General features: G+C 37.9%; 2 protein-coding genes across 2 annotated transcripts; both read left to right on the top strand.

Moving 5' to 3' along the window:
- Positions 1-91: 91 nt before the first annotated feature.
- On the top strand, positions 92-5,236 carry ntan1 (N-terminal asparagine amidase). Its single transcript, XM_085460215.1, has 10 exons — positions 92-537; positions 1,528-1,630; positions 2,445-2,510; positions 2,912-3,020; positions 3,115-3,188; positions 3,271-3,324; positions 3,422-3,475; positions 3,558-3,655; positions 3,974-4,087; positions 4,196-5,236. The coding sequence occupies exons 1-10, from the start codon at positions 457-459 to the stop codon at positions 4,364-4,366; spliced, it is 924 nt and encodes a 307-aa protein (XP_085316341.1). The 5' UTR covers positions 92-456; the 3' UTR covers positions 4,367-5,236.
- A 1,517-nt stretch (positions 5,237-6,753) lies between these two features.
- LOC146708361 (mpv17-like protein) lies at positions 6,754-13,190 on the top strand. The gene is made up of 4 exons (XM_085460219.1): positions 6,754-7,394; positions 9,489-9,559; positions 9,758-9,787; positions 11,146-13,190. The coding sequence occupies exons 1-4, from the start codon at positions 7,091-7,093 to the stop codon at positions 11,353-11,355; spliced, it is 615 nt and encodes a 204-aa protein (XP_085316345.1). The 5' UTR covers positions 6,754-7,090; the 3' UTR covers positions 11,356-13,190.
- Positions 13,191-14,189: the final 999 nt, after the last annotated feature.

Raw genomic sequence — 14,189 nt, 5'->3', positions numbered from 1 at the left:
CTAGTAAGTTTACGTAGCCTCGTCTAAAACGAACCTTTACTACGTACGCATATTCACTAGCCGCAATGGTGAATATGATAAGTGTAAACAATGCGCTTTTTATCGCTGTGTGGCGTCAAAACCTTGGGCCCTATTTCACGGTGAAAAGGCAAAGTGAGATGGAGGGACCTTAAAATGATCTCCACAAAGTAGTTAAAAAAGCTCTGTGTTGACACAAATCTCATACTTTTAACGAAGAACATAAGGAATCTCTAACTCAGCAGTAGGGGGCGCTAATGCTTCACCTGGTGCATCCGACTGTGAAGCGACGAAGAAAAGTCTTCCAGGAAGTTCAAGTAGATGGGCGCAACCAATGACTGTACTGAGTAATGAATTCAGTATGTGGTATTTAAAGATAGTAATGTGAAGTTTTTGCTCTTCGTGACAACCACTGTAAAGTTCACATAGCCTGAAGAAATGCCTTTGTTCATTCAAAATAAACCGCTTGACCGCATAAGATCGACAGCGGACCTGTTCGACAAAAATCCACATTTACAGGTTTGTTTTTGCAAAAGTGTGGCTGCTCATCCTTTTCATTTAATAGGAATTGTCTGTATATCGTTATGCTAACAAAATCGCTGTTGATAATTTACTAACATAACAGATTTAACTGTCTCTAAAGTAACCAAGTAAGTGTCAGTGGTTGTAAATCTGTGCATGAAGCAAAAAACCAAACCTAATAAGTTACACAGGAATGATTTATAGAACTGCACTACGACTACGTTTCAGGTACCTTAAATATAGATTCCGTTTATAGCTATAGATATCCAGTATGGACTAATAACGAACATGAAAAAGATTCAAACCCTCAATAACAGTAACATCCACATAAACAAATACTTTACACATAAATGTCGCTTTGCCAAATCTCAATTCCATCACAAATCCTCGAGATCGGTAGGATACCTGTGCTTAGCTCAGAATAAGATTCATTCTAGCCTTCTAGCTTTGTTCCTTTATTTTGGTAATCTAGTCTTCAAATCTTCTTTAACTGTATGTCATTAGTTAGTTGTTTTTTGTTTTTGTTTTTTGGTAAGGGGAAGTTGAAAGATAAATAAAATAACAAGATAAATGAAAAATAATAATTAAAAAATTATTCACTTCGTTTATTGCACTGGTCTCATTTCAGCTCAGTGAGAGAGTCTTCACTGCACCTTGCTTTTGTTTATGGTCACACTATTGTGTCTCTCAGTCATACTGTGAGAGTGGAGCAGACAGTGAGAGGAAAAGTGAAATAATATTAAGTTGCTGAAAATTGCAAATTGTTGCAGGAAGTGCAATAAAACTACCCAACTAAAGTTTCACCGAACATAACTCCTAGTAACCCCCTGTAAACCTCCTGGCCCGCATCCCGTCGTCCCCAATAATTGATCCAGCTTTACGAGTCAGGATCAGAAAAAATATCCGAGTCAACTTCTAAATCAGTTTGTGTTGTTTTCTTTGTTTTATCACTTTGAACCATTTAACTATTTTGCTTTCATGTCACAGGAAAAGGCAAAAGCATTTCGGTCTAAGCCGCTTGTTGATGTTGATCCAAAGTGCCTCCTGTATGTCCATCAGAGGGAGTTTGCTGCAACAACACCAGCAGACAGTGAGTAAAACAAAATACTGGAACCAGATGACCTCATCGCAAGGCTGTATACACACTGATACATAAGACTTTTATTATGTCTACACCTTACCCTCACACAGCTTTGATCTTTTAGGGCCCACATAACAGAGATGGGTGGAGATGCTGTTGAACCAATTTTAGCTTGAAAACTCAAGGGTTATGTTTTGGCAGGCAGAAACAGAGGCTACTGAAAAAGAAGACATAGACATTTTCACTTACCAGTTTTGTCATATCAGTTACAAAAATGAAGCCGAAGACTTGCAGCTAAGCTCTCACACATTTTGTAATTTTACTCCGCTTGTGTCTGCACTTTACTTTAATTGCCAAAGCGTTAAAGTGATGGATGGATAACGTGCCTGGTACCCACTCTAATATGTAGCAGTATATGGAATAAATCCCAGTCTATGTTTTCTGCCTTATATTCATGAATTACTTTCAGTGACAGTTCCACCTCATCATCAAGCTAGGTAAAGAAATCGTTGGGGTTACTTTTTGCCATTGCTGCTCAACCTCAAATGTGAAAACTCTTGGCTCCATCATGTTGATTGGTTGCTTGTTGTTAAAACTTGTTGTTCTACAAGGCATTCAGCCAACAACAGAAACCTTAATAGTGTGTGATGAAGTCTGACCACTGAATAGCTTTTGGATCAAGAATTATTCTAAGCGTCACTCTGCTTTTATTTATTTATGGACTATTTGGTATAAAATTCAGCACTTCAGCATGTTTACTTGGTCTTCCAGATCATGTACTGCACTATAACAGTAACATGCTTTGTTGTCTTATTTTTAACAGAATGCGTTTCAGTCATTGGATCTGATGATGCCACAACCTGCCATTTGGTTGTGCTGCGGCACACTGGTGAGAAATCCTTTACCATATTTGGGGCGATCGTGGCTCAAGAGTTGGGCGTTCGTCTTGTAATCGGAAGGTTGCCAGTTCGAGCCCCGGCTCCAACAGTCTCGGTTGTTGTGTCCTTGGGCAAGACACTTCACCCGTTGCCTACAGTGTCTGGCAGTGTCCGGCAGCCTCGCCTCTGTCAGTGCGCCTCAGGGCAGCTGTGGCTACAATGTAGCTTGCCATCACCAGTGTGTGTGAATGGGTGGATGACTGAATGTGTAAAGCGCTTTGGGGTCCTTAGGGACTAGTAAAGCGCTATACAAATACAGGCCATTTACCATTTTACCATTTGTGCTAAGGCATTATAAAAGGAAACTGTATATTGAATTTGTGGTTAACAATTACGTTTCATTATTTCTTAGGAAGTGGAGCAGTTTGCCTAGGTCATTGTGACGGTTCCAGCACTTGGTCTGAAGTACCACTCCTCGTGAAAGCGGTGACATCACTGAGTGATGCTTGTAAGGAGGGCAGGTATGACACACACATAAAAAAAGCAGTAAAATTCCAGATTATTCAACTAATTAATTAATTAATTTACATTTCTCCTCTCCTTTCCAATATGCAGACTTGAGCTCCATCTTGTCGGTGGATTCAATGACGACTCAACAACATCCCATAACCTCAGCCTTGATATACTGGGTATAACCTTACAAACTTACTTCATGTTGGACTGCAGTGTAACGCAGCAGCATAACTTAAATGGCTTTTTATCACTTCACAGCAGCATTCCAGGTACAGAAGGAGGATATTCATCTGGAAACATGCTGCATCACAGGTAACTTTGATGTTTGTTTTAACTGTTGAAGACTGTTTAGATACACCTGTCAAAACAAAACCTTTGCTCTAATCGTGCCTTCGATTCGCTGTTGTAGAAATGAACGATGTGGTTGTTAATGGAACTCACAGACCTGTAGTATATGGAATTGGTAAGTGATACCGTTACAGAACAGGATCCAGTGCTTTCGTGGTATTCAGCCTTTAATATGTTGTGACTTTATTTCTGAACAGGTGTAGATGTTAAAACAGGGGATGTTTACCCTGCCTCCTTCCCTCATAAAGGCCCTGCAGAGGAGCTGCGATCAGCACGGACCTTCACGGGAGGAGAGGTGCTCTGCAAACATGACATGATGAGATTTTTTTTGAGAGAAAAATGCATGTTTGGCTATACACAATTTTCAGTTGTCTACCTCATATTTAATCAGTCTGTTAATTTTGAAAGAGATCCTCAGATTACATCATCACTGATTTTTTTTTTTTTCTGACTTCCAGTACTTACTGAAGTGACTTAAAAATGTTTTCACAAGTCTGTGTTTTAATGGATAACGGATCTGGGATCTTGAAATTGTTGTTATTTTTATGTTTAGTTTTTGTTTTTTGCTGGCAAAAAACTGAAACATACCAATTAAAATAATCATCCCTTGCAGATGGTTAACATATATGACTCGAGTCGGGGACTTTTTCAAATCGGCCCGTGCACATGGTCTCAGAATCTGGATATTGCCTTCTGGTTGTCACAGAATGACGACACAATTTTAAAGGTAACGTTATTGGAAGTTATTGTCTTTGGTTGTTAACCAATGACAAGAAGCTTTTTTTGTGAGTATTTAAAACAGACTATGACTTTGGTATTTCGTCCTCTTATTTAGTACCTGTCCACCTCTCCGAGGGCTGAGCCACCGCACTTTGTCCAGCATATGAAGTCCACTATTCAATTCCTTTTAGACCACCCCAACTCTGAAAGCCTGTTTCCAGGGGGTCAACCACAGTTCTACCACAGGACGGAGACTGGGGACTGGGAGAGGGTTGTCCAGTCATAGAGTCCAACTCTTTTCTTGCTGAACCTTAACCCAGTAGCTGACCTTTTTTGTCTCTCAGCTCAGTGGGATGCATTGTGACCCTCTCACCTGATTTCTGTTCTGTGTTTATTGTGTCTTAAAATGGAGTTTACTTTACTTGAACATGTATCTGTTGAATTGCTTTCCTGACTCATCTGGCTGGTCCAGTGGAATGAGTAGAGGCAGTCTCTTTGTTCGTGCCTCTAATAGTTTTTCTCACTTTCAGGACTTCATACGAAGTGTGCTTTTCTGCAGCAAGTTCAGGATAAGGTCCTACTGCTTTTCTGTTTTCCCTTTTTAAAGGAAATCATTTACAGTGTTTCACCAGGTGTCCAAGTGCTGACCTTTTCCACATCATGGGTCCAGTATTAGTCAAGTGTTAGAATCAGTTTCAGATGTGACACAGCTCTGATTGATTACCTCCTCTCCCAAAGCCAGAAGACAGTAGACATATAAAAGTTAAGAAATCGATGTGCAGCAACAATTTCTATCATGTATTTTGATGAACAATTAAATTCTTCATTGTGTAATAGTTAAAGTTTATTTTTTGACTAAAAACACATCTACCATGTAAAAGATATTTTATCATAAACTATATTCTTTTGCAGACCTGGCTAAGAATATGTTTGTTTTACAAACTGCATGTGTACATGTGTATGGTATTCTGCAGTGTGGATGTTATGGATTGTTTTTTAATTAAAGAAAATGCGGTTTTACTAGTTTTGCCTGATTAAAAATTTCATGCATGGCCTTTTCATCAGTTGTGTTTTAAGGTGCTTGATAAATTCAGTGTAAATTGTTGGAACTTGTGAACATGCTGTATTTGTTGAGAAATAAATGTGAATGAGGAAATCTGTTTTGAATGCTCGCATTGTTCAGATCGAAAAATACATTTTTGGTTGATAATTTGCAACAGTTTGCTCAAATGCCATTTGTAAAAAGTGTCAATGTGTTTTATTAGATAAAATGTGTGTGTCTGTGCTCTAGATGCAAATCAGTACATTCCATTATCATTTTAAAACCTAGAAATCCCCACATGACCAGGTTCCTGCTCCTACAAATCTTCTGAGACATAAATTCCAGCAGTCAGCACCTCTATTCATCGGATCAGGGCCTTTTTCCGTGATCTAATTTTGAATCCATAGCAGAACACGTTTTGGAGGTGTTGGCATCTAAACTTTGGAAAGGCATTCTTCCTTCTGTCAGGTTATTTAAATCAATGCTTCATTTTCATTTTAAATGAGCTTTTCCTGCACCATACCCTTTGGATTACACAGTAGGTTCTTTGTAAGTATGCCTGTGTGAGTGCATGTACTTATGCTTGAATGTGTGTTTGTGTGTACTTTATGCCTAGGTGTGTACTGTGTGCTGGGTTATGTGCAGTGCTTAGGTTTTTATTTATTTATTCATTTTATTTTAATTTATTTTTCCCGGGGGGGGGGGCAGGTATCCTAAATGGAAAGCTCCTTATTAGTGGCTTCAAATGTCACAAGAACTGATGAACTGGGGTCTGACAGTTCTTAAAGAATCTGTGTCTTCTGCTGGACTGCATTACACATGTATTGCAGGGGGGGGGGGCAGTAAATAAAGGTCCTCATTCCTATAAATTCAGCAATATCTACAGTTGTTTGTGTCACTTTTAGATCAACTTCTTGTAGGATTGGTTTGATTCAATTCTTCTTCTTCTTTAGCTGTTCTCCTTAGGGGTCACCACACAGAACCATCTGCCCCACCTTATCCCTAGCATTCTCTTCTGTCACACCAACCCTATTATGGATTAAACACAGTGGAATTTAGTATAATTAGTCAAGTATTTTACTGACTTACCTTCTGCTTGACTTTTGCATTGTGCTACTTTTATACTTCTACTCCACTTTATTGTGGATGTAAATTTTGTACTCTGTTCTCCAAACGATTTATTTGAAAGCTTTAGTTACTTATTATTTTGCTACCTATTAATGTTAGACCGTCATAGATTTAAATTAATATAAAGTTAACGTTATATACACATTTGTAAAATCATACCATACATACATAATTCTTCGATCCTGGGAACTGAAAAACACAGTTGTAGTCTCCGTCCTTGGTAGCCTGTGTTATTATAGCCTGTGTTAATATCCCCTGAACGGACCCTGTCAGTACTGCCAGTGATTTTCTGCAGAGAAGATTTAGGTTTGAAGTCGAGTCTTTGATCTGTTGCCCTTGAGATGATGGATCTATTAGCCTTGCCATGATGTAAAGAAGACATTATTTGACAGAGAAGCCTTCGCACTTCACGGTCTGGTTGTTCATAAAAGCGTCACTTGAGGTAAGATCCTCGCGGTGAAGCGGACATATTCCTCTGGACGTTCCAGCCCCGCCCCTTCAACGCTGCTTCTGTTTTTCACGTAAAAAAGGGGGCGTAGTAAATTTAAGCAGAAGGAAGCTACCTTTGCGCCGGCTGTCAGTCCAGTGCCGGTTACAGCTGTATGGTGTTTGCCAAGCAAGTATCTTAGCTATGATTTTGTGTTTTTATAGCGTAAATTACACGAGAAACGTAAAGACTCGGTGGTAGGTGAATACTGTGATGTGGAGAGAGTGAAGACCCGTGTGTGACTGTTAAAGTATACGCGTTTAGCTAGCACATCACAGTCAGTCGTTTTGTGGTTAAAAGGACTTGAAATAGGTTTTTATTTTCACTTCACGGGGTAACGGCAGCTAAAAATAATGCTAAAGCTGTTTTTAAGACATGCCCGTCGCTTTCCGTGGGTTACCAACGTGACACTGTACGGCTGCCTGTTCGCCGGGGGGGACTTCGTCCACCAGTGGTTCTCCGGGAGGGAGACCATCGAGTGGAGACAAACACGGAACGTCGCGGTGGTCGCGTTTAGTTTCCATGGCAACTTCAATTTCTTCTGGATGCGTTTCCTGGAGAGGAGATTTCCCGGGAACTCTATCGGGATGGTGATGAGGAAGCTGTTCCTGGACCAGACGACGGCTGCGCCCCTCGCCACCAGTGTCTTCTACACAGGTCGGTGGGCTGTGGGAGGCACAGGCTGGAGGATCTCTGACGGCGGTTAATGGTTAATCTCACAGCTGATCGCCTCTCTGTCCATTTGTAATCAGACCCATGCCCTCTCTGTGCTCCTTTCATGTGGCTTAATATCACCGCTTGTTCCTTGTCTCGTGACACAGACGAGCAGAGGTCAAGTGAAAGACATGAAGGAGTGGATTATTACCACTAACTGGGCGGACTACGACTGATACTGCCAGCAGATATTGCTTCATTACAGTGGTTTACTTTAGATGGGAAGTGATAAAATTCCTCCCTATCAGAACCCGGATCACAAAGGGACCTCAATCCTAGCAAGTTTTTAATAATAAATCCACAGAGGGGAAAAAAAATCAAAGAACACATGCTTATTTAAACATTTGACATATCTGCTGTCAAAGCTTATGATTACAGCTTTGAGAGTCGAGTCAAAGACTTAAATAACATTTAATTAAAATAATCGGATGAACAAAGACTTAGAAAGCAAGCAGAAAAGGAGAGCCAAGTCAGATTAAATGGAAAACAAATTCTGAAAATAATACAAATGTGAAAAATGAAATCAGAATTGCATACTTTTTTGCTAGATTTAATTCGATTTTTATTATTCATCCAGAGCTCAAAAGAAATCCTCCAGAATGTACAAATAAGATTATAAGCGGGTTGTAATTTTCCTTGCAAAATACATTTTTGTTCATCAAATGACTAAAAATAACAGGAAACTGATTAGAATTTTCTTTAACATGCAGACCATTTGAGTTCTTGTATGTAGTCACTCCCCTAGAATGGCTCATTACAAACCAAAAACCCCCCCTGATTTTAGTATTTATGTTCCCCAGTATGTGCTGATGTCGAGACATAATGCAGGGGGAAAAGATTTTTTGGGGGGTACCGTAGAAATGGTTTTATTCAGCAGAGCAGCTCAGTTGTTTTACAGTATTCATTACTGCTGAGCAAAAGTTGTTGTGGACTCGGGCAGTATTTTCACAATAAGTTATTGTGTAGCTTGTGCTTTCATGAGGTCCAGAAGTGTCAGTAAGGCTCCAATCCACTCAGATACAATCATAACAATATACAGCAATATTGCTGGTATAAATTTATCAGAACTTGTTATTGCAGTCTGTCACAAAACCTTTCTTTTGTAACTTCTTCTCTAAAATTGCTTCTGCTCAAAAAAAACTACAGATTTTATAACTATAACCTTAAATGTTGAAAGTGCAATAATCGCTTTTGGACATAAACTATTGAAAGTTAAATTAAAAATTAACTAGAATCAAGATAGTATAGTAAAATTAATATTTTCCCTTTTTTGTTAGGGAATAATAACCAATACATGCGAGACAGATTAAAGAATTTATTCAGAAATGGAGATGGATGGATTTTTTAAAGCCAGACCAGCACGTTTAGTTAAACACTTAAACGACCTAACATGGACCTATTTGACTCACTTCAAATGTGGAAACAGTTGAATCCTTAAAAATTGAGATACAGAAATTAATGTATTTGGGGATTAGACTCAGATGACCCATCATGCCAGAATGAAATCCCAGCGGAGATATGATTTAGGACAGCATGCCCCGGAGTCTAAACGCTGCTGGTGGTGAAAATGAATACAGAAGCTTTAATAGAGTTCTGGCTGAGAGGTTTAAACAAGATGGGGTAGAGGTGGGGTCTGTGGGAACAGAGATTTAAAACATGCAAAGCAGAGGCTGATTGGCAAAAAGAAGGCGGGTGAGAAAATGATTGGACTAGAGTAATGACGTCAGTATTGAGATTGACAGTACAGGGAAGCGGTAGCCGTGTAGAAAACAGAAAAGCAGCTGAACACTCACGGAGGCAGGCAGATAAGTGATTACAGATCCTTATTGAACTTACACATACGCTTCATAAACTCCATAATGATAGTGGAAAACAGTGTACACTGGGTTATTGTACTAATTTTTGTTTCAAATGTGGCTATATGTTTATCAAGATCTTCAAAAAACATGACATGATTATTTAATATGTTTATACTGTACAAACTGCATTGATCTTCCTGCACTACCTATAAATCAGTCAAATCTCATGTGCTTCCAGGTGTCAGTTTCTTGGAGGGCAAAGAAGACATCTTGGAAGACTGGAGAGAAAAATTCCTGAATACTTATAAGGTGAGTCACAGACACAGGCTGTTGTTTTCTAAAGTCGTGACAGTTAACAGTATCTGTTTCAAAGCAGAAGAGTCCAATGTGTTGAGTGCTCAAATCCCAAACATCCGCAGTTTTATTGGTACAAACCGTTTATTAGGTGCTCTTCTGATTATGTTTTCTAGTTCTTATTTTGTGCTTTGTTTGTATCTCTCTTCTCAGACAGGGCTAATGTTCTGGCCATTCATGCAGGTAAATATCAGCATCATCATTATCAGCTTATGTCCATTAATATAATTGGGTGAAGCTATGTAGAGTAATTGTGCAATAAAGTTCAGGGATGAAGGGTATTGAGAGGGGATTTCTTAAAATCAGCCTGCAATTCTTCAGCTGAGACACTTGAGTTAGAAAACACAAACACTGCACTTGTCTTTACTCGCAATGACAAGTGACAGAGCGCTCCTACACGTAAGAGACACTCACGGACTTGTGCTCTGTCACCGTCTGCTTTCTTTATTTATACAACAGGAATTAATACATTCGTTCAGTGACGTGTGTGCATGTGCGTGTGTGTGTGTGTGTGTGTGTGTGCGCGTGCGCGTGCAGCTCGCTTGGAGCAACTGTGACCACATATTTTTCTCTGGGAAACAGTATTCTGACTCTGATTCAATGATCTGCTTTGCTACATTTCAACTATTTTCATCAAGCAAAGACCAAAAACAGATACCATCAGAAATCAAAGTCCATACAGTGAGATCAGCAGAGCAAGTGGCACATGGAGGTTCAGGTTTAGACATAACAAAAAAATAAGGACAATGCCAAGGTAGGAAGTAACACATGAAGAAAAACCAAGCTTAAGAAATAACCAAAAGACAAAATGGTAAATGTGGAGAAATGAAGGCTCACACTAAACACGAAGACAGAGACGAGGGAACTTGGAGGACAAATGCATTAGCATTAAAGGATGAGGCAAAGGAGAGAACTGAGAGGGGAATCACTGACACTTAGCACAAGTAATAAACTCAAAGTAGAAACTGAAACTTAAACAGAAACCCAGCTAAATGGGCATCCAAAAAACTCCATGAAAACCAGAGAAGAAACCTAAGTCAAATACCACAATAAAGTTACAGTTCATTGTACTGCATTAGCAGAAACATGAATCAAAACACAGGATTGTAAAATGATAGTTTATTACTATGAAACTATGAAGTAAAAGCAGAAATAAAATATCCTGTAGTATCACAAAAATCAATCTCACCTTCAAAAACAGCAGTGGGCTCAGTGGGTGAGCAAGCGACGATATGCCGTATGACCAGAGAGCAGTAGGACCGGGTTTGAATCAAACCCTTAGCCCTTAGCTACATGTCTTCCCCTCTCTCTCCCCGCTTTACTGTCTATCTACACCCTCTCTATCCAATAAAGGCTAAAAAAAAAAAGGCTAAATACGTATCTGGGGAAGTGTTTTTCTGTGTTTCTTACGTACTGCATTGGGTCATTGTCCACACCTTTTACCCTCCAGTTGCTATCCATACCACTGTGTTAAATAGCAATCAGTAGACATTTATGACATAATAGTGATGACGATATGCTGTTATCTCAATTTCTCTCAGTTTCTGAACTTTGCCTTGGTGCCTCTGTATGTGCGGACCACCTTCACTGGCTGCTGTGCCTTCATCTGGGCCACTTTCTTGTGCTTCTCACGTCAGACCGGTGATGGCACAGCTGGTGCTGCGCTGGCGTGGATGTTCCCTCATAAAGACGATGATGCCGAATACACTAAAGAGAAAGACAAGGTGGATGCCCCCAGCAAAGGGGCATGACTATGTAAACCCACACAGTAGCAGAGTCAGTCGTTTTTATGGAAGGTGACAAAACGTCAGCTGGACTAGTGGACTGCGGTCTAACTCAGCTGATGTTACACTAACACTGCCAAGGTCACAGGTCAAAGACTCGGTGAGATAAGAGTGAAAGTGCTGAAAAAAACTCCAGCATCTTGAATGTATATGCGGAATATTTTTATTATTTATGCAGTATATTAGCTCTGTGGGAAAACATTAAGATCTATCCTTCCATACCACAGTGACTATGACCATCGGCTCTTTTGTTCATTTTTATTAATGCCATCTTGTGTTTGTTCCACAAGTAAGGTCCTTTTTTAAAAAAAAAATTAACTTGATTTGCTTGATTTGCATCAAAGTGAAAAACGGAATAGTGTACAAATGATTTCCACCATGTGGACACTGGCAGCTAATTTATTAGCTTAGAATTTTAATTAATGATGATTTGAGTCACATTTTAAACATTTAAATCTCAGCTTAACCTTTCATCTTTGGCTGAAAGAGTGCCTGATCGCTAAGAAATATCCCAGATGTTTCCAGTTTACATTTTAGTATATGATGTATCGAATACAGACATACCCAGGTACCAGTTAGGATTGTCACAATGTACGATTTTTACCTCAAATGATTTTCATGGTCAAAATAATTCACTGATATTATTACAAAATCCATAAAAAAAATCAACAAAAAGAAAGTCTGTAGGAATAGCTGTACAGACATGAAAGTAATAACAACTACAAAATTATCATAATTTCAGTTTTAAATATCACTGTTATTATGAATAACATCTATCCTGACACCTCTAGTACCAACAATATGTGATATTGTTTTATATGTTTGTATTATCAATTTATAGGTGGATCATTTTTACATAAGAACGCTAATGAACTGAGTGCACAGTATGAATCCATTCAAGCACAAGAAAAATGTAAGCAGATCTGAAAACACAGTTTTGATTTGCACATTTTCAGTCATCGTCATTTCACTATTTAATATGCAGTACTGAGAAAGTTAAAGGTTATGCCGTGTTGGTCTAATAAAAACTGGAAAAGCTTGTCTCAAACATCCATTTACTTGAAAGGAAGAAATGTTGCCTGCCTGTTTTTGTAACCTTTGTTAATATTATACCATCGCATGGGCTCAACCATCTGTATAAATATTACTTTATAGATACTTTATAGAACTTGCCTGCATAAAAAAATGTTAAATCAGATGCCTCTGGCTTTTATAAATCGAGTGCAGCTAGAGTACAGCAGTTTGTTATGTTATATATAGACTTTAATGGCATACTTCTCTTTTCTGTTTCACACAGATAATTAACTTTTTCTTTCTGTTTCCATGTACTACTGGGATTTATGGAGAGCTTTTTTGGTACGTTTGAGCCTAAAATATAGTTTGCGATTACATACTCATTCTGAGTGTGTGTGGCTATAACATTTCATCTGTCTCACAAGACGAAATTAGTGCTGTTAATAACATATTAATATATGAAGCACTGCTGGATCTGAGGTAAAGAAAAACATTTTAATCACTACTGTATCTTTTATCAGAGATTGGAGTGTATGTTTCTTAATAATAACTTCCGATTTCCTGACTGTATGTGTGCTGATACCCTGGAGCTGAAATGTCCAAGAAATGAATATTCCTTTTGTTTCTATGCTATTTTTCCAAAGTCAAAACCTTCTGTTTTTACTGGTTTTGTTGTCACAGAGCACAAATGGCTGCTGTTGACTGTGAAAACTCATCTAATTACTTCTGCACTAACCGCTGGAAATATAGTAATAATATTTATTGTTGAATAAATCGAGAAAATGTCATTCATTTATTGTTGGATTTTTTTCTTTTTACTGAGCACAGTGAGAACACCATTGTAGCTACACAAATGAAATGGACATTAATGAGCTTGTTCTTGTACCTACAACAGAACAATGGTCAATAGCCTCACAGTTTTTTTCACAAAAGGTGCCTTTTGTTTGTTTTGGCTTGAGTTCAAGAGGAAAATCCCTCCTATGGATTACTTGCCATTTAGATGGACTACAGGTATTTTGAGAATCAAAGCTTGTATATAAAGCACTTCCCACTCATTGAACTGTATAGCCTTTGTACGCAGTTTTACAAGGTAGTAAACTTAAACAATGAAGCTTCCTTTTTTCCATTAAAGTGGTTTCTAAATTTGTAACAGATTGTTCAAAAAGATGTTTGCCTGATTTTCCATAAAGCAAACTGACCAACTGTGTGAAAACACCTGCTTCTTAACCTTTGTCAGTTTTATATGCATGTGAGTCAAAGAAAAGCCTAAGGAGACAAACTGTTGAAGCGCTCTCACCAGAGACAGTATATAATATTAAACTACTAACTTGCAATACACTGAATACAATCATCAAAAACATTAACGTGTACTATGAAAATTAGTAGGCCTATTGTTTTCAGATAACGTTTCCTTACTTATCCCTTAAGTTGGGAAACGGGTTTATTACAACAGTTCACTAAGTTCATCATAACGAGTAACAAAATAGCTAAAAAAGCAAAATAATAAAAATATTTCAATAAAATGACAGCGTTGCTTATATATATATATATATATATATATATATATATATATATATATATATATATAGATATATAGATATATAGATATATATAGATATATAGATATATATAGATATATAGATATATATAGATATATATATATAGATATATATATAGATATATATAGATATATATATAGATATATATATAGATATATATAGATATATATAGATATATATAGATATAGATAGATATAGATAGATATAGATATATATATATATATATAT

Source organism: Copadichromis virginalis, linkage group LG6 (assembly GCF_057382275.1).
Source record: "Copadichromis virginalis isolate Kocher_CV1m ecotype Utaka linkage group LG6, C_Virginalis_male_GT1.1, whole genome shotgun sequence".
NCBI lineage: Eukaryota > Metazoa > Chordata > Actinopteri > Cichliformes > Cichlidae > Copadichromis > Copadichromis virginalis.
Note: the sequence above shows the minus strand (reverse complement) of the source record. Positions and strands in the feature narration are given on the sequence as shown.

What these genes read in the sequence shown, in the direction of transcription:
- LOC146708361 (XM_085460219.1), top strand. Translation starts at nt 7,091, where the DNA reads ATGCTAAAGCTGTTTTTAAGACATGCCCGTCGCTTTCCGTGGGTTACC. An exon ending in CACCAGTGTCTTCTACACAG is followed by an intron (nt 7,395 to 9,488) that starts GTCGGTGGGCTG and finishes ATGTGCTTCCAG; the next exon opens with GTGTCAGTTTCTTGGAGGGC. An exon ending in AATTCCTGAATACTTATAAG is followed by an intron (nt 9,560 to 9,757) that starts GTGAGTCACAGA and finishes CTCTCTTCTCAG; the next exon opens with ACAGGGCTAATGTTCTGGCC.
- ntan1 (XM_085460215.1), top strand. Translation starts at nt 457, where the DNA reads ATGCCTTTGTTCATTCAAAATAAACCGCTTGACCGCATAAGATCGACA. An exon ending in GGTTGTGCTGCGGCACACTG is followed by an intron (nt 2,511 to 2,911) that starts GTGAGAAATCCT and finishes ATTATTTCTTAG; the next exon opens with GAAGTGGAGCAGTTTGCCTA. An exon ending in GATGCTTGTAAGGAGGGCAG is followed by an intron (nt 3,021 to 3,114) that starts GTATGACACACA and finishes TCCAATATGCAG; the next exon opens with ACTTGAGCTCCATCTTGTCG.